The sequence below is a fragment of the Pongo pygmaeus genome, chromosome 18, assembly GCF_028885625.2.
Source record: "Pongo pygmaeus isolate AG05252 chromosome 18, NHGRI_mPonPyg2-v2.0_pri, whole genome shotgun sequence".
Lineage (NCBI taxonomy): Eukaryota > Metazoa > Chordata > Mammalia > Primates > Hominidae > Pongo > Pongo pygmaeus.
In genome coordinates, this window is record NC_072391.2 from 70,284,571 (window position 1) to 70,308,104 (window position 23,534).

Sequence of the window (23,534 nt, forward strand, 5' to 3'; positions counted from 1 at the left end):
CCTATCCTGCAATGCTGCTCCTTTGGAGACAGACTCGCCCCTGCTCCTCACCTTGTGTGGGTTTGCTGGAGAAAATCCTCCCAGATAATGCTGGGAGCCCAGGGGAGGGTCTCTGGATGGCGTCAGCTCTGTCCTGGGGAACTGCAGCTGCAGCAAGGCAGGGGACCAAGGGGGCTGTTGTTCTGTGGGAGGGAGGGCAGAAGCCTCTGATGCAGAGGGTGAGTTAAGCACACTCCGCAGTACATGGTAGGTCACTATCAGGGGGTCTCTGTGAGGTCCCTCTCTTGTTTTATTCCCTTTGAATGAGATTTCTCGCCCCTAGGCCTCCCTCTCCCACTGCAGGAGTTGTTACTCTTTGTCTTGGGTGCCTTTAGAAAAATGCTCTAACAAAGCACTGTGGCTGTTTTGCGTGTAGGCACTTTTAATTCACATAGATGATATCATTCTGCTATTTTTTCTCCTCCTTCCTTTCTCAATCAATGCTACGTTTTAAGGTCTGACCTTCCTTTCTACGGTCTTAAAAACTTACTGAGATTTCCCAAAGAGCTTTTGTTTATGTGGGCTAATGCTATTGATGTTTACTGCATTAGAAATTGAAAGGAGACACTTAAAAGAATTCATTCAAAAATAGCAGTGATGGGCCGGGCGCGGTGGCTCATGCCTGTAATCCCAGCACTTTGGGAGGCCGAGGCGGGTGGATCACCTGAGGTCAGGAGTTCGAGACCAGCCTGGCCAACATGGAGAAACCCCGTCTCTACTAAAAATACAAAATACAAAATTAGCCAGGGGTGGTGGCGTATGCCTGTAATCCCAGCTACTCAGGAGGCTGAGGCAGGAGAATGGCGTGAACTCAGGAGATGGAGCTTGCAGTGAGCCAAGATCGCGCCACTGCACTCCAGCCTGGGTGACAGAATGAGACTCCGTCTCAAAAAAAACACAAAAAACAAAAAACAAAACAAAACAAAAGAAAATAGCAGTGATGGACTCATTGCATGTTAACATAAGTAACATTTTGGCATTATTGTGAAAATTGTTTTGACCTCGCAGAATTCCTGTCCTAGTTAAGTGTCAGTTTGTTTTAGAATATGAAAGGGCACTGTGAAGGACAAAAATTGGAAAGTGAATTTTATTCATGTTGTTTTATAATACCTGATTCTGGAAAGAAACTATGAAATGTATTACATTTTAGTAAAATCTGCTGTGGTTTCATGAGCTTGCCTCCTTGGTTACTGATGGATACCACTGCCTAGAACAGGAAAGGTTATTCTGGATAGTAAAGATTCTGTGTCATACCAGAGTACTTAACAGTGTTTTATGTTTAATTTGTAATGCCCTAGAATAGGACACAACAAAACTTCCTCGCTCATGAACAAGCTATATGTATGCTTCTTTGTTTATTTTACTTATTTATTTTGCAGTTCATGTGTGCGTAGGCTTTTTAAGAAATTGAGATCTTGTTCGCCTTTTTAAAGAGTACAGGTCAATGGTTTTTAGTATATTGCTAGGGTTTGCAAACAGCACCACCATTTACTTCTAGAACATTACAGAAGGAAAGCCCACGCTCATTAGCACACACTTCCTGTTTCTCTCGCTACCCCTAACCCCTTGACAACCCCGATCTACTTTCTGTTTCTATAGATTTTCCCATTCTGGCCATTTCATATAAATGGGATTGTACAATACGTGACCTTTTATGTCTGGCTTCTTTCACTTAGCATAATGCTTTCAAGGCTCATCCATGTTGGAGCATGTATCAGGGCTTCGTTCCACTTAGGGCTGATTGACACTCCATTGTATGGGTATACCACATTTTGTTTTTCCATTCATCAGGTGATAAGCATTTAGATTGCTCCCACTTTTAGCTATCATGAATGATGCTAGGAACATTTGTGCGCAAGTTTTTATGGGGACGTATGTCTTCAATACTCTTGGGTCTGTTCATTTTTAAATGCTTTCTTATCACTTAATTAAATGAGTCACCAAAGATTGTTTCTCAGCCACCCATGAGCATATATATTAATCAAGCATCTAAATCTCTGACAGCTCTTTAGATGTTGCCTTGCGAAATTAGACAGGAAAGAAAAATGAAAAGGAATTTTTGGGATATCTTTTACACCTACAATAATTTCCCAGAGGAGCCTTGGAAAATCGCAGAGATTTGTTCTTCCACCTTATGAGAAGAGAGTGCTAGGTTTGTTTGATTGTGTTCCTATTATAAGATTTACATGAGCAGAATTGTCAGATTGGAAGAGATGCTCAGCATTCCCCCAGGTTAAAGTTATATAGACAAAATGTTATTAATGAATTATTAACTATTTTAGAAAATGTGTGTTTTATGGGAAGTCCCTGGCGATTTGTCAATGCCCTCACCACCCAGAACTTCACCCTCAGGAAAAACACAGATCCAGACTGTTGTGAAATAGTTTAAAAGAATTCGTTTGAAAATAGCAGTGATGGACCCATTGCGTGGTAACATAAGTAACATTTTGGCATTATTATGAAAATTGTTTCAACCTCGCAGAATTCCTGTCCTAATTGACAGTTTGTTTTAGAATATGAAAAGGCACTGTGAAGGACAAAATTTGGATAGTGAATTTTATTGATGTTGTTTTATAATACCTGATTCTGGAAAGAAACTATGAAATGTATTACATTTTAGTAAAATCTGCTTGCCTCCTTGGTTACTGATGGATACCACCTGAGAGAGAAGTTTACTCTCCTCCCTGACATTATTGGTTATAGTAATAAATTAACCACAGCTGCCGGCGCGGTGGCTCACACCTGTAATCCCAGCACTTTGGGAGGCCGAGGCAGGCGAATCACAAGGTCAGGAGATCGAGACCATCCTGGCTAACACGGTGAAACCCTGTCTCTACTAAAAATACAAAAGATTAGCCAGGCGTGGTGGCGGGTGCCTGTAACCCAGCTACTCGGGAGGCTGAGGCAGAGAATGGCGTGAACCCGGGAGGTGGAGCTTGCAGTGAGCTGAGATTGCGCCACTGCACTCCAGCCTGGGCGACAGAGACTCAGTCTCAAAAAAAAAAAAAAAAAAAAAAAAATTAACCACAGCTATGAAGTCTCTGTCATCTACAGATAGTGTTTGCTTTTCTCTGATGCTTGCTTGAAGGTTCTGCTCTAAGCTAGAGGCTGCAGTTGGTGTCATCAACGAAAAAGAACAGTTTTAGAGCCTGGTGGTAAATGACTGGACCGGACACTTCCAACTGTCTGCATTTTATAGACTCGTGAGCACAGGCATCTGAACTGACATCACTTAAGCAGCTCTCAGATTGTAACAGTGGACTGAGTCAGGATTTCTAGGACTTTTTTTTTTTTTTGACAATGATGTCGTTTATTTAAAATGTTTATGCCAAGAAATATATATATATATAAAATAAGACAATTACAGCACTAAACCAGGCACCTTCGACCAAATCACAACCTCCTCTTTGATTCCCCTTCATGCTAAGCCTCTTTCAAATTCTTTTTCCTGAGCTGGAAGACCAGTCGGATGCCCGCAGGGTCAGCGCCAAGCACATTCCCAGCCAGGCAACTGTGTACCTTTCTCTAGGAGTGCACGACACCCTTCCCCCACAACTCCTTGTTTTAAAGGATTTAACCCATTAGGAAGCCCATTTTTCAATCTAAGCCAGAAGGAGGTGCGGGACAAGGCAGTCTTCACTTTGAAGGTCCCTTTCCTGCTCTAGTCCCTGGGCTAGGGTTCTAGAAGAGGCTGGCTGCTGGGTTTACATGAGGCCACCGAAGATCTAAATTCTAGGACTCTTTTTTAATCTGCAAGCAGACGACTTCATGAAAGCAGAGAATGCAGATCCAAGATCCAGTGGAACAAGAATTTATTTCATGGGACTGCATGAAGTGCTGTGGGAATTTCTTCATAGTTATTTCTTTAAACTCTTGTTAATGTTGTTTCAATGTTCTATTTTCAGGCTCTAAGAGGAAACCTTTTCTCTTCTTTGGCTCCCTGTAACCCACCACAATTTAGTGGACTCTGCTTTTATACACTGCAATACAACATTTTAAAATGAGACTTGGCTCTGGCTGGTGTGCAAGGGTACCTCATTGTGGTTTTAATTTGCATTTCCCTAATGGCTATTGATGTTCATCATATTTTATGTGTTTGTTTGCCACTCGTTTATCTTCTTCATCGAAGGGTTAGGAAGTAAGATTCTTTTTTTTTTTTTTTTTTTTTTTTGAGACAGAGTCTTGCTCTATTGCCCAGGCTGGAGTGCAGTGGCGTGATGTCGGCTTGCTGCAGCCTCCGCCTCCCAGGCTCAAGTGATCTTCCCGTTTCAGCCTCCTGAGTAGCTGGGACTACAGGCACGAGCCACCACACCCGGCTAATTTGTAGTATTTTTAGTAGAGACAGGATTTTGCCATGTTGGCCAGGCTGGTCTCAAACTCCTGACCTCAGGTGATCCACTGCCTTGGACTCCCAAAGTGCTGGGAGTATAGGCGTGAGCCACCGTGCACAGCCTAGGAAGTAAGATTCTGAAGGGCACTTTCACATCATCTGTTCCAAGCTCCCCATTCTACAGATGGGGAACTTGAGATCCAAAAAGAGATGTCTGGCCATTTTCCCACAGCCGACCGTGGTCTCTGAGTGGAAACCAAGGACAGGTGTGGGGAGGACGGAGCACACTGAGCCAGACCTCTGGGCAGTCTCTGGAGCCTCCGTCTCTTCGGCTTTTCTTCTGCCCCACTGTGGGATTGGTATGTGCAGGTCAGCTCAGCACAGCTACTCCCTTGGCATACAGTTCAGAGGATTCATACCCGCTAAGCAGGAAAAAGTATACCTGGTAGGCACCTTGTCTAAGGAGTTCGAAACGTGGAAGTACCTGAGTTCCTGTGAGCCCTGGGGCAGCCGCAGAACATACACTCAGAAGTAGAGGCAGCATCTTCTGATCCAGAGGTCAGAAGTCCAAACTGGATCTCACTTGGCTGAAATCAAGGTCTTGGCAGGGCTGTGTTCCTTCTGGCGGTCCAGGGGAGGATCTCTTTCCCTGCCTTTTCCAGCTTCTAGACGCCACCTCTTCCATCTTCAAAGCCTGTTATGGCCAGTGGAGGATTTCTTCCATTGCGTCACTCTGACCCTGACAATTCTGCCTCCCTCCCTCACACAGAAGGTCCCCTGTGATTACATTGGCCCACCCAAACAAGCCAGGATGACCCCCTATTTTATGGTCATCTGATTATCAACCTTAATTCCCTTTTGCCACGTGAGATCACGTATTCATCATGCCCCAGGATTAGACAGAGACAGCTTTGGTGGGGATTATTCAGCCCTCCACAGCTTGCTTGGCCCCTAAGACTTGATTGTTCTGGAGAGGAGAGGGGTACTCGGTGAGGAGGAGCCCTGAAAGGGGCAGGTATCCCTAGGTGTGTGGGTTCAGTGGATGTAGGCGGGAAGAGCGATACATGAGTCAGTCACCCTTGTGGGCTTCTACTGGGGGAGCTGCCAAAACCTATCTCACATGGTCAACATCCTATGGAGAAAAATATGGCCGGGGAGGTTGTAGAGTGTAGGGGGTGGTGGAAGGCTGTAGCCTAATCAGGTTTCAACGAGAGAGGTGACATTTGAGCCAAGCCTGGAAGGAGAACAGGAGCCACGCTGCAGGCCGGGAAAAGAGTAAAGTCCAAAGACCCAGCAGGCCTGCAGGGCCCTTCGTGAGCTGGTCCTGGCTACCCTTTGAGTTTTATTTCTTGCTTCTCCCTCCGAGCTTCCTCTCGGTTGAGCGGCTTGCAGTTCCCTGACATGAGCCAGGCTACCTCTGGCCTTGGTGCCACTGTTGATGCTATTTTTTTTTCCTGCTTGTATTAGTCTGTTCTCACGCTGCTAGCAAAGACATATCTGAGAGACTGGGTAATTTATAAAGGAAAGAGGTTTAATTGACTCACAGTTCATCGTGGCTGGGGAGGCCTCAGGAAACTTAGAATCATGGCAGAAGGGGAAGCAAACGTGTCCTTCTTCCCATGGCAGAATCAAGGAGAAGTGCTGAGCAAAAGGGGGAAAAGCCCCCTTGTAAAACATCAGCTCTTGGGAGAACTCACTATCATCAGGACAGCATGAGGGTGACCGCTCCCATGATTCAATTACCTCCCACTGGGTCCCTCCCACGACACATGGGGATTATAGGAACTCCAATTCAAGATGAGATTTCGGTGGCAACATTGCCAAACTGTATCACTGCCTGAGATGGTTTTCTTTCCTTTTACCCCTTCTCCCGACCAAATCCTACATTACTTCCAGGTCTCTGCTTATTCCTCACCTCGTCCAGACTTCAGCCCTACTCCAAATCTAGGTTAGGGGTCTCTTCCTCGGCTTTCTTTGAACCCACTAGTATCATCACACTGAGTTTCTAGTTTCCTCTTCTCAGTACTTAAGCTTCCAGCGGCCAGAGATTGTTGCATTCACTACTGTGTCCCTAGCATCTAGCCTGGGGCCTAGATCATAGCAGATGTTCAATGAATATCTGAGGTGAATGAACACTCTCTACTATTTATGCAGCCCCTGTACTGAAAAGTACAGCCCTTGTGGACACAAGTCATGGGATCAAACTGCCTCTGGTTGAATTCTGACTCTACCACTGACTTGCTGTGTTACTTTAGGTAAGTTGCTTCACTGATCTGTGCCACTTTTCTATAAAGAGGAGACAATAGTAGTACCTTTCCCACAGGACTGGTATGAGGATCAAGCTAGCCAACCCCAGGAATATGCTTAGGAGAGAACCCGACACAGGGTATGTGACCCCAAAACCTGTTCTAATGGTATCACCTTGTATTGGTCTCTAATATTTTGTGTGTATGCTTCTACCTGCTTAACTTTTAGCCACCAGTTACCCTGAAACAAAACAAAACAGGGCATGAAGTCAAGGTCCAAAATACTTTGATCATCAGAAGAGGAACCCTGTTGAGGTATTCCATGGTTCTCTGTGCTGGGCCATTTTCTATTTCCTGAGCAGTTTTCCTGATAGGACACTTGGAGATGCCTTCACCCCACATATTCTTCCTGGCTTTAGCTAGGAACTACATCTAGCCACTCTACCTTCAAAACAACAAGAGCCCCTGCCTATATGTGTGTGTGGCTCCTGACCCAAAGCCCACCCGAAAATGTGATGGCCACTCCCTCTCCGGTCTGTCTTCTCCATCAGATCTAGTCAGTGCAGTGCTCAGCACCCAGGCCACTTTAAGGAACACACAAAAATGTCCTAATTTCTTTTTAAAAGCTGAGGAAAGATGACATCTTAGGTTGAATAAAATGTTTTAGTAAAGAATATCAACATATTTGTCTTTATACCAATGCAGTCATACAGTATATGTTACACTACTTTTTATGGAGGAAGGTGTTCACCAAAGCAAAAGTGCCTAGGGCCCACAAGAGTGAAAACACAGCCCCGTTCCCTCTGTTTCTCTCTTCACCCTTACCCAGAACTAGAAGAAGGAGGGCTGAGAAGTTTCTAATTTCTTATGACTCCAACAGGACGCAAATATGCCTTGGGAAGAAGGGTTTCTTCTGGATGAAGTTCCAGTCTCACTCTACGTGTCACACCCAATCCCGTGCCCCTCCACATCCACCGTCAGTCCTGCATAGTCTCCCAGACCCCTTGTTGGCTACTTGTGTACCTGTGCACATGTTGACATATGCATCCCGGGCCCTCTTGCAGGTTCTTTTACATATATGCCCACGTGTTGACATGTGCATCCTGTCCTTTCTTGCAGGTTCACTTACATACATTCCAACATGTTGACATAGGCATCCTGTCCCTTCCTGCAGGTTCACTAACATACATGTCCACGTGTTGACATATGTACCCCATCTTCCATATGCATCCAACATCCCTTCCCCCAAGTTTTCAAGTTCTAACATGTTAATTCCTGTTGTCTTGCCCTTTCCTCCTTCAATCCTTTCCTACTGTCAGTGGGCCAAGAGTGAAGAAGACCTGGGCTCCAGTGCTTGAGCTAAATGTGTGGCATTCTCTGTACAACTCTTTCCTTCTGGGTGGTCTTGTGATCTGAGGAAGGATACTTAAACTTTATGGCCTCGATTTTTTTCAGTTGTAAAATGGGGATTTGTTGGGTGACCACTGTTTCCTGCTGGGGACTGGATCACTCATCTACTCTTTGGAATTCCCATCCCCTGTCCCACATGTCTGATTCTAAGAGGGTCACCCCACCTGCTGGCCATGGGTGACTGGTCAGAGGTGAGCACGTGACCAAAGGTGGGTCAATTAGAGCTCCTTCTCTGTGGCATTTTGAACTAGAACTAAGGGAAGAGAAACAGTCCTTTGCCAAATGTGCATCTTGGAGCCAATGAATTCATGTGACAGATGTTTATTGAGCACCTACTGTGTGCTTGGCATCGTTCTAGATGGTGGGGATATAGCCAGCTAAGGTCATGTTTCCTGCCATATGGAAGACATCAGTCTGAGAAAATAAAGCCATCAGTTACAGCAAAGCAGAAATAAGAGAGAGAAGACTCCTGGCAGTATGTGTGTTCCCAGTTCAGGTTGTCCAGGAGGCCCTTCCAGACATATGAGATAGTCTAGCTTCTATCCACTAATTCTCTGTTTTGCCTGAGCCAGTTGTACCTGGATTTCTGTCACTTTCCAAAGGCCTGACTACTGCAAAGGTAACACATTCTGACTGGCTCATGTCCCGAGGTTCTTGGAGTTGTTATTATTTTATCATTCCCTAAAGGGTTTCTCAAGTTCAGACTCACACCCACCCTCTTTCCCTGATGGTGGAGTCACTCAATCATTCATTTGTGCACTCTTGTGGCCATGCACTGCTCAAAAAACACAGCCCCCACCTCTAGGAGTTCCCATTATCCTTTTGGAGGACTTGGATAAGGAGACAACCAGGCATTGAAATCTCAGCCTTCATACATTTCAGCAGTATCTGATACCTTTGATCACTTACCTCATTTTCAGACACCACTTTTCACTTGTCTTTCAGGAAACCATACCCTCCTGATTTCTCTCTGCCTGCCTGGCCATGCCTTCTTCCCTTCCAGAGCTCTCACTAGGGGAGGGTCCAGAGATCCTATCTCAGACCTCCCTTCTAGTATTCCTGGGGGAATCTCATGCCATTCCCACCACCTTAAAACCCATCTTTGCACAGATGTTTTACAAATTCATATTTCTAGCCCCGACATCTTCCAGAACTTCAGGTTCACATATTCAGTGCCTACTGGTGTCTCTAGTTTCTGAGTGTGTTGGGTGTGTCCTCACTGTCCCTCTTCATCACTCCCCACCCTTCCCCGCTTGTTTTGTGTCCTTGAGGTTGGCCTGTGTGGACTCCATGAGTAGGCTCCTAGCCCTCTGACTTCAGGCAATGTGGAACCCTAGAAGGAGATGGGAAGGAAGCAGGGAGGAGAGGGCATGTGTTTACTCCATAAGAGCTAACCTGGGCTTGGCCATGTGCTTGAACAGAACATGTGACATTCCCTGCACAACTCTTCCTTTCTGGGTTCCTCTCATTACTTTGGGCCTAAGTGTGGTAACAGCAACTTCCCTGTCACTAGTCCCTGGTTCACCACTATCCCTTATGAGTCCCTTGTATTTCACTCACATGTGTATAAAAGATGTTTGTGAACAAATCCTCCTTGAATGATATGAATGGAAGGTGCTGTGTTTTCTATTGGAATCTACACTGAATTAGTAACTGGTACTGGAGATGGCCCTAGGAAACAAGATCTGGATATTCTGGGGTTGGATTGATAAATTATTCAAGAAAGACAGGGATGGCCTCTTTGTCAGAGGGAAACAGAACATGGATTCTTCATCACAGGTGGTGGCATCACAAATTGTCAAATGATCACTGGTAGTGACAGGGACAATAGGTGGGTAGAGGATAAAGCACTGAGGTTTCAAATGGTGCTTCAAATGGTTGTGGTACTTAGTTCCTATGGCAACCAAAAGGAATTTAAAGATTTTGGGGTCATCTGGATCATTCTTGTGGCTCTAGAGAGTACACATAAGGAAAAATATTCTTTTTTGAAATAGGGTCTCACTCTGTCACCCAGGCTGAGTGCAATGGCGTGATCTTGGCTCACTGCAGCGCCTCGACCTCCCAGGTCAAGCAATCCTCCCACCCTCAACCTCCCGAGTAGCTGGGAGCACATGCGCATGCCATCATACCCAGCTAATTTGTTGTATATTTTGTAGAGATGGGGTTTCACTATGTTTCCCAGGCTGGTCTCGAACTCCTGAGCTCAAGCCATCTACCTACCTCAGCCTCCCAAAGTGCTGGGATTACAGATGTGAACCACCTTGACCAACTGAGAATTTTTAAAACTACAAATATACAAGTAAGAGCATACATGAAGATTAAGAAGACCTCTAGGATGGCCTGGAAGGAGTTCCTTGTCTCCTGTGGTCCAAGGGCAGATATGGCTGAACTGATAGGGGCTGCAAGTTTGCAGAGGCAAAGCTCCTACCCCAAGGTAAGGGTGCCAGTGGGGGAAAGCGTAGGGCCCTGAGACATGAGGGAGGCAAGTAAATTTGAGTCCCTAATTGCCCCGACCCCATCCCCTAATGTCTTTGAGCCTTAGTTTCTTTATCTGAAAATAGTATCCATCTTGTAGGATTGTTGTGGGATTAAATGAGGTAGTGTTGTTAAAATACGTCTTGTAGACAATCAATATGTGACAGCATGAAAAAAAATCAGTCATCTCTCTATTCTAGGATCTAAGAGCTCTGTGGACCCAAAGGCCAAGCTGGCCCTACACCAAGAGGCATGTGATCGGGTGTTGGGTAACTTGCACTTTGAGGAGGAGAAGCTAAGTTCTGGTGGTCTAGAGCTTCTGGCTGGAGGTCCTTCCTGCTTGGTGGAGATCACCTAGTCCCAGTGGTAGGGACCCCACTGGTATAAAGTGGATCCAATCTGCTGGATTCATACCCTGGCTCTGCCCCAACTGGCCAGGGCTCATTACTAAACCTTTTTATTTATGTATTTATTTACTTATCTATTTTGTTTATATTACTTTTTGAGACAGAGTCTCAGTCTGTTGCCCAGGCTGGAGTGCAGTGGTGCAATCTTGGCTCACTGCAACCTCTGCCTCCCGGGTTCAAGTGATTCTCAGGCCTCAGCCTCCCAAGTAGCTGGGATTACAGGTGTGTGCCACCACACCTGGCTAATTTTTGCATTTTTTTTTTTTTTTTTTTTTTGAGATGGAGTCTCGCTCTGTGGCCCAGGCTGGAGTGCAGTGGCACGATCTCGGCTCACTGCAAGCTCTGCCTCCCGGGTTTACGCCATTCTCCTGCCTCAGCCTCCCGAGTAGCTGGGACTATAGGCGCCTGCCACCACGCCCAGCTAACTTTTTGTATTTTTAGTAGAGACAGGGTTTCACTGTGTTAGCCAGGATGGTCTCCATCTCCTGACCTTGTGATCTGCCCGCCTCTGCCTCCCAAAGTGCTGGGATTACAGGCGTGAGCCACTGCACCCGGCCTAATTTTTGTATTTTTAATAGAGACGGCAATTCACCATATTGGCCAAATTGGTCTTGAATTCTTGACCTCAGGTGATCCTCCCACCTTGGCCCCCCAAAGTGTTGGAATTATGGGCATGAATCACCGCACCAGGCCCCAAACCTTTTTAATCTTCAGTTTTCTTGCCTGGACAGTGGAGACAATCACAGCACCTCTCTCAAAGGATTAGGAAAGATACTCCAGGTCAACTGTTGAGCACAATACTAATACTACCCTTAGTAAGACTTAAATGAACTTGTCAGCTATGTTATAATCTCAGAGATACAGAAACAAACATGAAACAAAGAAGCAACTCAGGTTGGTGAAGAGACAGGCAATGAATGGTGAGTGAAAGCCATAGAGTCTTGGGGGTCCTATGCCCCACTTAGGTGGGTTCCATTACCCTCCCTCACCCATGTGAGAATAGGCCCTCCCTTTGTCAAGCAGAGCTGCTAGCTGCAGAGAGAAGTTGACCACTAGACAAGACTGGGTTAGCTTCCACAGCAGAACCTTTCCATTTTATTGTCTGTAAACTCTTCTTTGGTAAACAAGAAACCCAAAGAGAAAAGGAGCACGCCGAGTAAAGAAGGCAAGGAAAGGGCGGGTGCCCTCCACACACAGGAGTTCTGAGAGGACAGCTACACCATTAGCAAGGTGGCGGCTGGAACCTGGAAGTTTGGGGTGGGTGGTGGCATGGGGGACCGGCAGAGGGGAGCGAGAGGGAAGAGTCCACTCTGTTGGACATACAAGCCTAAATCATACAGCGAGGGAGCTCATGCATCACAGCAAAGAGAATTAGGGACCCTCCACCCATGCCCCCATCACCTTCCATGTGTGTGATCCACTGAGGCATAGTCTGCCTGGGCAAGGGTGGGTGCAGGGGGCTCAGGACAGCCCCCCAGCGGCCCATCCTCCATCTCTCATTTCTTGCTCTGCAGGCAGGTGTGTGCAGGCTGCAGGGGTGGGGGCGGGGCGCTCACGGTCTCTGGGTCTGGGTAGACGCATCAGGGCAGCAGGAGCAGGGTTTGGGGGAGGTGGAGAAGTAGCCCCCATCCCCACTTTACATGGGGGGCTCACTGCAGAGCACAATCTCCAGGTCCTTGCGGTAGAGCTTCCCTGCCTCCGCCAAGGACATGACGCTCTTTCTGTAGTTGGTGAGCTGTTGAATATTCATTTCCTAGGAGATACAGGGAGAGGGTAAGAGCAGGTTCAGGGGATGGTCCCGACGCAAGGAGCCCACGTCCACATTCACAAACACAAACACCCGCACCTTTCTCTCATCTCATCCCAGGATAAGTGGCTTAGATGAATGCAAAGCATGGATTTTGGAGTCAGACAGATGGAGGTTAAAGCCTCTCTTTCACTTACTGGCTGCATTGCTTTGGGGAAGGTAGTCAACCTTCCTGAGACTCAGCTGCCTCACCTGTAAAATGGGTACACTAAAAGTTCATGCCTCATGGAGGTGTTGCGATGATTACGTGAGGGAATGAATATAAGCCACATCAGCAAGCACTTGAAAAATAAAAGGTAGCTGTTGTGACAGTCATGATCTATGTATAACTTGTATATATTCCTCGACCTCATTGGGCCTCCATTAACTCAAGGCCAATCTGGCTCCCTGCAGGTGATGAAGAGAATGCCAGGAAAGCTCTCTGGTCTTGCCTTCCAGCCTCCTGGACCACTCTTTCCTAAGTCTCATCTATTTAAGCAAGGAATTCAATTTTTTTTTTTTTTTTTTTTTTGAGACAGAGTCTTGCTCTGTGGCCCGGGCTGGACTGAAGTGATGTGATCTCGGCTCACTGCAACCTCTGCCTCTTGGGTTCAAGCTATTCTCATGTCTCAGCCTCCTGAATAGCTGAGATTACAGGCACCTGCCACTATGCCCAGCTAATGTTTACAGGTTTTTTTTTTTTTTTTTTTAGTAGAGATGGGGTTTCACCATGTTGACCAGGCTGGTTTCGAACTCCTGACCTCAGGTGATCTGCCCGCCTCCACCTCCCAAAGTGCTGTGATTATAGGTGTGAACCACCACGCCTGGCCCCTATTTAAGCAAGGAATTCTAAATCCCAGCTTCTCCAGCAATAAAGCTCGCCAGCCTACTTCTTGTTCACTGGCTTCTTGTGTTCAGGGGCCACTGAGACAGGTGAGCCATGAACATATGCCCATTGTCTCATATAAATGGAGACCCATATTAAATACCAACACCTGATATGCCTGATGTTAAATACATGCTTTACAATGATTGCTTTGGATACAAATAACCAATGGGTCTGGAATATAGCAAGGTCATCATCAACACTGGAAAATCACTTAAACAACCTTTTCTTTCTTTCCTTCTCCCACACTCCATCCTTTTTTTTTTTTTTTTTTTTTTTTTTAGACAAGGTCTTGCTCTTGTAGCCCAGGCTGGAATGCAATGGCGTGATCACAGCTCACTGCACCCTTGACCTCCTGGGCTCAAGTGATCCTTTTGCCTCAGCCCCCCAAGTAGCTAGGACTATAGGTGGGCGCCACTACATCCAGTTCTTCTTACTTTTATTCTTTTGTATTGAAAATGTTAGCAGATACTTACAATTTTTTTCCCTTCTAGGCTGATGGGTCATTATCTCCATTCTGCTAATAAGAAAACTGAGGTGCAGTCATGCTCATGAATATCTGTAATCTAATCATGAATATCTGTAATCCAAGCATGAGCCCTGAAGTCTAATGATTTCACTGGTGCACTATTCTGTCACCTCTTTCTCAGGGCTCGAAGGCCAGTCTTTTTTTCCCTTTGTGCCAGGACTTCTCTTTTTATGTTATTAATTTCTGGTTTGGTGCCATGAAAACCCAAGGGCACTTTGCAAGCATGTCTAGCTTTGAGAGGCACCTTCCCTAAGTTGTGATGTTCTTGGAAATGTCACATAACACTGGTGTGCACCTGAGATATCTGCCACTCAATCAGAAGCCAAGGAAGGGACCTCATCTATCAACCCCAAGCTTGAGACAACTTCTGCAGTGGATTGTGGCAGCGAGAGACTTAGCAGCATGGGGGAGGGGCTGCTTACTTCCTATAAGTTTCACTTAAAACTGGGGAAGGCTCTAGTGAGTTGCCATGGCCTCAGGAGTGCTAAGAAATACTGAAGTTCAATCCCATCAGCCTGTCCCCTCGAGGAGCCTCAAACATTAATCTGCTCAGAAACCTTATCACACTCCATGCAGGCACCATCCAAATGGAATGCGTGCATGTATGTGGGTTTACAAAAAAATGGCCCTTCCCTTCCAGCACAGGTGCTGTGACTTAGTCATGCAGCTCTCTCTTTCTACTCATTCACTCTCTCAATCCTCAGGTGCCAAATCTGAAACTTGATACAGGTGGAAGGCTCTCAGGTAAACAGGTTTGTTAATATTCTTGCTCTCTGACCTTCAGAGTGGCTTCTGAATCCCAATAGCAGAATCTTTACTTTTGTTTCCATACTTGGAGTCAAGCTGTGCAGCACCACAAGCTGTCCTTTGTGTGAACCAAGGAAGAGCTTAGTGAGTTGACGACCAGGAAATTCAGGTCACTCTGAGATTTAATGCATGTCTTCCGGGTTTATCCACCTCAGGTATAAGGCAGAGTCTCACGAAGACAAACTATGCCTCATTCATACAATTACACATAAAGATATTTTCCACTACGGTGCCCAACATTCCTTGGATACATAAGGGCACATACATAATTTTCTCCTAGAATTTAGTGCCAAGAAAAAAGTTTGCCGAGTTCAAACACCTGGTGAGTACCTCCTTCTTCCCAGGAAGTATTTGCTTCCTTATCATTTATTTTCTGCCTCTTTCAAGAGTAGTTGTAGGTAACATTTAAATAAAAAAGATGAAATAAATGAAGGATGATATTTAAGATAGAGAGATCAGAAAGCACTTGGAAAGGGAGATGAATAGAGGCTGCAGATAATTTTTTCCTGAAATTGAGCATTAAATTTAGCTGTTGCTTGTCAGCCAAGGCAGTGAGACAACTCAAGGAATTGTAGAGCTTTCATTGTCTAATTAAAGAAAGCAGCAAAACCAGTTGCTCAGAGAAAGACATTTTCCAGGTGGTGAAGGAAGACAGCTGCAAAGTTTTGGCTCCTGGCTGCCATTCCACCTGACTCCTCCACCCAGTGCACCAAACTGAGCCCGTGGGAGGGTCTCCCGGGGTATTCCCAGCAGGCAACATCAGGCAAAATAGTGGAGTTCACTTCTTTGCCTTTTCTTTGAGAGGAAAAAACTCTTCAGTGGCTCCTTTTAACCCCTTCCTCAGCTCCCGATTCTGCAGTTCATCAATCCAGAATAGCCCTTTACCTCTCACTGGCCTCTGTCCTCCAAAATCTCTCTTTGTGTGGAAAGTGTTTTTTTGGTTGGCAATTTGGCTAACACTTTCACACATCAACACTGTCATGGCCTCACAGCAGCATCCCCCACAACAGCCAGCAGATGGGTGCAACCCAAGCGTCCACAGAAGAGAATGGGTACACAAAATGTGGTATATTTATATGATGCAGCATTATTTAGCTTTAAAAAGGAAGGGAATTCTGACACATGCCACAACATGGATAAGCTTGCAAGGACATTATGCAAAGTGAAATAAGCCAGGCACAGAAAGATTATACGATTTTCTTTACATGAGGTACCTAGAGCAGTCAAATTTACAGAGGCAGAAAGTAGAGTGGTTGGCAGGAGATGGGGGACAGGGGAATGGAGAGTTATTTTTTAATGGGTACAGGTTTTGGCATTGCAGGATGAGAAGGTGGCCATGCATGTGCAATATTATGAATGTGTTCAGTGCCACTGGACTGTACGCTAAAAATGTGAAGATGGTGAGCTTTCTGTCCTGTGTTTTTTGCCACAAATAAATTTTAAAAAGAAACATCAATTAACCAATCAACCAGAAATTAAAAAACCAAAAGCAAACCCACAAAATGGCTATTGCCTTGCTGTGGCAGATCAGAGGGGAGTAGAGAGCAGGACCAGGCACCTCTCCCCTCCTCTCCCGCAGAAGCCTCTCCCATGCCCTGGGGACGGTGGCCGGGCCTCAGGCTCGGCTGCTCACCTTTTTGTTTTTCTCGTACAGATCCTTCAAAAGGGCATCCAGCTCATGCTCGTCAATGTAGCCGCTTCCGTCCTGGGGATGAGAGCAGAGTCAACCGAGAGCTCTAAAGCATGGGCCCCCACTGTCCCGACTCATTCCAGGGATGTCTAAGAGTCTAGCCTCTCCATTACTCTGCGCAAAAGGGGGTGTTCAGATCGTGTAATGACAAAATAATGCGTCCCTTCTGCCTTGACCAGTCATGGCAGGAAGGTGGCAGTGGGTGCAAGCTTTGGGTAGCCTTTCATTGTGGTGCTTTTCATCTGCATTGAAAATATAAGTGAGGTTCAAGAAGCATTTGGTTAACTCTCTGAGTCCAGGGGCTATTTAAAGTTTACCTCCAACACCTTGGTTATGAAGAAGACCACTGGACTCATGTGGGCAGGGGACAGCCAAGGGAAGGGTGGGTATGGAGGTCATCTAACTTCCAACTTTCTGGAGAAAGACCTGGCCCTGGGCAGAATTGTGATCTGGCACCAGGGCAGTTCTGAGTGTCTCTTCCCTTTGGCTCCCGACAGTGTGGTCACACCCTAGTTCTAAGCATAGTCCTCTTCCCCCAATGATTCTCGGCTGCACTCTGCAGAAACCAACCCCTCGGGCTCCATAGGCCACCGGTGGAGAATGACATTTGCCTTCTCATACAGCAGAAGATGCGGCAGGAAGAAACCACACGGCCCAGGCCGCCCCTGGAAAGCTGTCTCTTCCCAGGGATGAAGCTGAGCCCTTCTGGCCGGGCTGATGGGCTTCTGATTTTCCCTGCCATGCCGACTCCCCCTCTTACCTTGTCGTAAAATGTGAAGATCGCGTTAAACTCCTCTGAGGTCAGCTTCATGCCCTGCAAGAATCAGGGTATTAAAGACGGAAGCAGAAGCGCAGTGGTGTGTGTGTGGGTGTGCGTTGGTGTGTGTGTCGTGTGTGGTGTGTGTGTGTGGTGTTTGTGGTGTGTGTGTGGTATGTGTATACATGTGATGTGTGGTGTGTGTGGTGTCTATGATTGGTGTGTGTCTGTGGTGTGTGGTGTGTGTGATGTGTGTGTGAGGTTGTGTGGGGTGTGGTGTGTGTATGGTGTATGGTGTGTGTGTATGGTGTATGTGTGGTCTGTATGTGTGCTGGTGTGTGTGTGTGGTGTGTGGTATGTGTGGTGTGTGGTGTTTGTGTTGTGTGTGTGTGGTGTGTATGGTGTGGTGTGTAGGGTTATATGTGTTGTGTGTTGTGTATATATGTGGTGTGTGTGGTATGGTGTGTGTGGGTGGCATGTGTTTGGTGTGGTGTGATGTGTGTGTAGTGTGTGTGTGGTTATGCGTTGTGTGTATGTGTGGTGTGGTGTGTGTGTGATATGTGTGATGTGTGTTGTGTGTGTGTGATGTGTGTGGTGTGGTCTGTGTGTGGTGTTTGTGTGGTGTGTGGGCATGTGGTGTGTTTGTGGTATGTGCATTGTGTGTGTCATATGTGTGTGGTATGTGGTATGTGTGATGTGTGGTGTGTGGTGTGCATATGTGTGGTGTGGTGTGTGTGCGGTGTGTGTGGTGTGTGTGTGTTGTGTGGTGTGTGGGCATGTGGTGTGGTGTGTGTTTGTGGTATGTATGTTGTGTGTGTCATGTGTGTGGTATGTGGTATGTGTGATGTGTGGTGTGTGGTGTGCATATGTGTGGTGTGGTATGTGTGTGGTGTGTTGTGTGTGTTGTGTGTTGTGTGTGTGGTATGTGGTGGGTGGTATGTATGATGTGTGGTGTGTGTGGGTTGTGTATGATGTGTGTATGATGTGTGTGTGGTGTGGTCTGTGTGTAGTATTTGTGTGTTGTGTGTGTGGTGTGTGGTGTTTGTGTGTTGTGTGTGTTGTGTGTGTGGTGTGTGGTCTGTGTGGTGTTTGGTCTGTGTGTATGTGTGGTGTGTGGGTGTGGGGTGTGTGGTGTGGTGTGTGTGTGCTGTATGTGATGTGTGTATGTGGTGTGCCTTGTGTGTGTGTTGTGTGTAGGGTGTTTGTGTGTGTTGTGTGGTGCGTGTGTTTGTAATGTGTGTGGTGTGTATGTGGTGTGTGGTCTCTGTGTGGTGTGTGCATGAGGTGTTTGTGTATGTGTGTGGTGTGTGTGTGTGTGTGTGTGGTGTGTGGTCTGTGTGTTGTGTATGTGTGGTACACGGTCTGTGTATGTGGTGTGTGTGTGGTCTGTGTGTGTTGTGTGTGTTGTGTGTGTGATGTGTGGTCTGTGTTGTGTGTGTGGTGTGTGTGGTGTGTGGTCTGTGTGTGTTGTGTGTGTGGTGTGTAGTGTGTGTGGTGTGTGGTCTCTATCTGGTGTGTGCATGAGGTGTCTGTATATGTGTGTGGTGTGTTGTCTGTGTGGTGTGTTGTCTGTGTGTTTGTGTGTGGTATATGGTCTGTGTGTGTGGTGTGTGTGTGGTGTGTGGTCTCTGTGTGGTGTATGTGTGATGTCTCTGTGTATGTGTGTGGGGGGTGTGTGTGTGATGTGTATGTTGTGTGTGTGGTCTGTGTGTGTTGTGTGTGGTCTGTGTGTGTTTTATGTGTGTGATATGTGTGTGTTGTGTGTGTGGTGTGTGTGGGTGTGTGTAATGTGTAGTATGTGGTGCGTTGGGGGAAGGAGGGTGCAGGGCCAGGCTCAGAGGGATGAGGGAAGGGGGAAGGAAGGAAAGCAAAGTTTTACCTGAAATTTAAGCAGGAAGTTTTCCTGGACAGGCAAGAGTCTGGGGAGAAAATGTTAGAGCAGAGATGAAGAGACTGCACAGGCAAGGGCAAGCGGGTGAGGGGAAGGGAGAGGCGGCGCCTGCAGTTACAGAAATGATTTCTGAGCACTTCACACATAATAAGGAATCAGTGGGAAGTTCAAAAACGACGGAGACAGACAAGGTGAGGTGTTGACGGTCACAATTCTATCTCCCTTTGTCTTGAGCTTCTTGACACCCGCACCTGTCACTTTCCCACCAATGGATCTCAGAGACAGATGATAGCACAGGAATGACCTGCGGGAGTCAGCATCAGTGACCCCGGGGGTGAGGTGCTTACCGGGACATCTCTGAGAGGCCCAATTTACCATCCCCGTTCAAGTCAAACATCCGTAGCTGTTGGGGACAGAAAGAGATGCCTGGGTTATTTGCTGTGAATTTCTCCGACCTGACATCCCCTTTTACGGGAGAGGACGGGAAGGAGGAGAGGTGACACGTGCTCATGCTTCCTCTGAGGTCCGTGGGGGCCAAGGACCAACATGGCCTAAATCAGTCCCGGGGGTCCCCTGGGAGGACCACAGGGACTCGTTTGCTGCTCATCTCTCCCCTCCTCAGGGACAGGGGCAGCTGGGGCACAGCAGGCTGGCACTAAAGGCCCACTCTCTCCAAGACCATCCTCTCCTAGAGCTGCAGAGGTTGCCATGGAGACAGACAATCACATTGGCCCATGAGTCAGCTCACACCCAGGACCTCAAAGGGTGTGTGAAGCCACGAACTAGCATCCCTTTTTGCCAGCTGCCATTGTGAATCACTTCCCCCGGGCCTGAAGAATCAGTGAACAAGAGACCCTGCACACCAGAGCTCCAGTGGCTTGGGGCGCAAGTCCTGCACCCTGGGGGAGAGAGACACTTCTGTCCACTCACTATGGTTTGGGTGTATTCCTGGAGCTTGGGCTCATCGTACGGCCGGTTCGCTTTCTTCAGCAGGTCTGACAAGAATCCCTGCAACACAAAAGGCCTCTTTAGTACTCCTGATTCGTGCATTCAGTCCCTCATTCATTTCCTTACTTGCTCATTCAGACAGTCTCTCAATGTGTGTGTGTGTGTTTTTCAGGTCTACCAGTTCTATGACTCAGGGCCCTCATAATTCTTAATTCTTGGGGAGTGACTTTAAAGGCTTTACTAGCTGGTGGTGCAACCCCACCCCACAGAATAGGCGCTAGAGATTGGCTTTGCCTCCTGGGAGGCCAGTATACGGAGCTAAGCAGTGCCTGGGGAATCACTGGGTAATAGCCAGAGGAATTTAGAGGTGGACCTAGGAGCCAGAGGCCAATCTTCTGGAATTGCCTGGAGGACGCCTGTCCCGAGCATGGAGGTGCAGAAGAGCTGGGTTTGGTTGAAATCTACAGCCTGGCAGCTCTATGTTACTGATTTCCCCTGACTTCTCTAAACAAGTCCAACAGTTCAGTGCCAGGTCTGAGTATTCCTAAGTAGCCCGCAATCCAACATCTAAGGATGCCCCTCATCCAACATCTCCTCCCTCCCCAGGCACCTTAAGCCCACCGCCACTCTGGCCTCACACCCTCCCCAAGGCCCATCTTACCTTGAGCTCATTGGCTTCGATGTAGCCACTCCTGTCTGTGTCGTACTTCCGCCAAGCCTGCAACAACGGGAATGTCAACCTCTTTGCAAAGACGTATCAAAATCTACCCGCCTCCCTTCCATTCCCCTTTAATGGGCCAGCCAGGGTCTTGATCTTCAAGAATATCAGAATGGGATGGAGACATGGAGATGATGTAGCCCAGACCCTTCAAGGTCACAGAGAAGGAAATGAGGGGAAGTATCTCGACGGTGATCTCATGAGCGCCTGAGCCAGAACCACAGCTAAGCTGTTTCCAAATTCCTGACCATAGAAAGTGGGATGTAATCAATGTTTGTTGCTTCAGGCTGCTAAGTTTTAGGGGCAGTTTATTATACAGCAATAAGTAACTCATTCAATGGTCCTGTATACAACTCTCTGACTTCCCTGCCTTTTACCATGTCATCCGGTGGAGAAGAGGGAAAGCCACAGGAGCGGCAGTGGTGCAGGGGAGGGGACTGCCCATATCTGGGGCAAAGATGTCCGGAGAACCATGTTCCACTATATCTTTGGTCTATTTAGTGCCACATGTTTCTAAGATTTATTTGTTTTTCTCTTTCTTTCCTTCCTTCCTTCCTTTTTCTTCCTTCCTTCCTTTTTCTTTCTTTCTTCCCTTCCTTCCTTTCTCTCTCTTTCTTTCTCTTTTTCTTTCTTCCTCCCCCTCCCCCTTCCCCTCTCCTCCTCCTCCTCCTCCTCCTCCTCCTTTTTCTTCTTTTCTGAGACAGAGTCTCACTCTGTCACCCAGGCTGTGGTGCAGTGGCGTCCAAAGCTTACTGTAGCCTCTCCCTCCCAAGCTCAAGTGATCCTCCCAGCTTAACCTCCCAAGTGCCTGGGACTACAGGTGTGCACCATCACACCCAGCTAATTTTTTATTTTTTTGTAGAGATGGGGTCTCACTATGTTGCCCAGACTGATCTCCAAACTCCTGAGTTCAAGTGATCCTCCTACCTCAGCCTCCCATAGTGTTGGGATTACAGGCATGAGCCACCATGCCTGGCTCCTAGATTTTTCAAGTTTTGTTCCCCTGACTTTTCTTCCCTTCTCCCCCAGCTCCAAACTGCACACCTGAAGACCAGCAACACTTGATTTTCTGAGAGCCAGCAACCACTAATCCTTTTCCTATAGCTTATCCCCTGCCTCCCCCACTTCTCCACCGCATGTGCCCCTTTATTGTCAGGACTGTTAGAGTTTATGGACATTTAGAGTTTAGTTATATTTTACGGAAAATGTCTCTTTTTAAACACCAGCAAACAAGGTTATGTAATTTTCATGGTGACAGGGCTCAGAAATTTTGGTCCTGATTTTTTTTTTTTTTTAGTTACAAGACAGGAGCAAATCCCAAGAAAAGGGTAGATTTGTACTATATGCAACTCAGGTCGATGGTATTTGATTACAAGAGTGTCTTTTCTCTGCAGAAAAATGCCTTAGACTCTGAAATACTCCTTCCCATGGCCAGAAAGTCTGCCCTTGAAAAGGCACTAAAAGATATGTGAGGATTTCCAAATATGACTTCACCAACAACTCGCAGGCACTTAGTGCATTACAGTTTAGTTTGTCTAAGTTGAGTCTTTACTGAGAAGAGGAAGACACCCCCTCCAAGTTGCCTAAAAGGGCAATAATCTGAAGGAACCCCAGTCCCTGCACAGAGCAAAGCACCAGCGCCTGCTTTCCCAAGCCATCTTGCCAGCCGATCCACTCCCGACCATGCCCCCCGACAGGACGCCAGCTCTGGGCTCCCCCGCGTGCCTCCTCTCCCCATCCAGCACTTGTGCTCATCATCATCAGTGCATCCTTTCTCTTCTCATTCAAGGAAAAGAGTTCAAGAGACCTGGGCTTTGTGAAATCTCAAAGAAATCCCGAGGCATCACTAAAATTAGAAGTTATACTGAGTGCTGGGATGGGAGCTACCTGAGAGCACAAGCCTTTCAGGGCTACTGAGGGACCATTTCAGGCTTCTGGCTGGTAAAAATGGAACAAATGGAACAGACCCCAGGAGGGGACAGTGGGACAGTACTGTGGGAGGGTGGGGTCCCAGAAACCTTGGCGGGCATGTCTCCTCTGCAGTTATGCTGGGACTTAGAAGGACAAATACATGTAAGAATATGAAATCCTGAGGCTGGGCATGGTGGCTCATGCCTGTAATCCCAGCACTTTGGGAGGCCAAGGTGGGCAGACCACCTGAGGTTGGGAGTTTGAGACCAGCCTGACCAGCATGGAGAAACCCCATCTCTACTAAAAATACAAAATTCGCCGGAAGTGGTGGTGCATGCCTGTAATCCCAGCTCCGCGGGAGGCTGAGGCAGGAGAATCGCTTGAACCCGGGAGGCAGAGGTTGCAGGGAGCTGAGATCGTGCCATTGCACTCCAGCCTGGGCAACAAGAGCGAAACTCCGTCTCAAAAAAAAAAAAAAAAAAAGAAAGAAGGAAGGAAAGAAAGAAAGAGAAAGAAGGAAAGAAAAGAAAGAAATCCTGTCCGCTGCACAGAGAGAAGCCACTAATGATTTTGAGAAAGAGAAAGAGAAAAGGGTCCGGGGAGATGCTTTTAGCTCCTCTGTAAGCATCCCTGCCCCCCTACAAGCTGCCACCATCCCTGTTTCCAGACCAGAGGTGGAATAGAGGCCAATTTTTGGCTGTCTC

General features: G+C 47.1%; 1 protein-coding gene across 4 annotated transcripts in view; it reads right to left on the minus strand.

Annotated features, from left to right (window-relative positions):
- Positions 1-11,974: 11,974 nt before the first annotated feature.
- The window catches only part of CALB2 (calbindin 2), a 32,942-nt gene continuing 21,382 nt past the window's right edge, over positions 11,975-23,534 (minus strand). Inside the window, exons 5-11 of one of the 4 annotated variants that reach the window (XM_054454963.2) lie at positions 20,863-20,919; positions 20,184-20,261; positions 19,601-19,656; positions 19,242-19,281; positions 17,366-17,419; positions 16,549-16,620; positions 11,975-12,660 (exon numbers count right to left, since the gene is read on the minus strand). In XM_054454963.2, the coding sequence (XP_054310938.1) occupies positions 12,544-12,660; positions 16,549-16,620; positions 17,366-17,419; positions 19,242-19,281; positions 19,601-19,656; positions 20,184-20,261; positions 20,863-20,919 (474 nt within the window). In that variant the 3' untranslated portion in view covers positions 11,975-12,543. Of the gene's footprint in view, positions 12,661-14,817; positions 14,974-16,548; positions 16,621-17,365; positions 17,420-19,241; positions 19,282-19,600; positions 19,657-20,183; positions 20,262-20,862; positions 20,920-23,534 lie in introns of those variants that run through there. The other 3 variants (XM_063653990.1, XM_063653991.1, XM_063653992.1) reach the window with 3 other exon arrangements.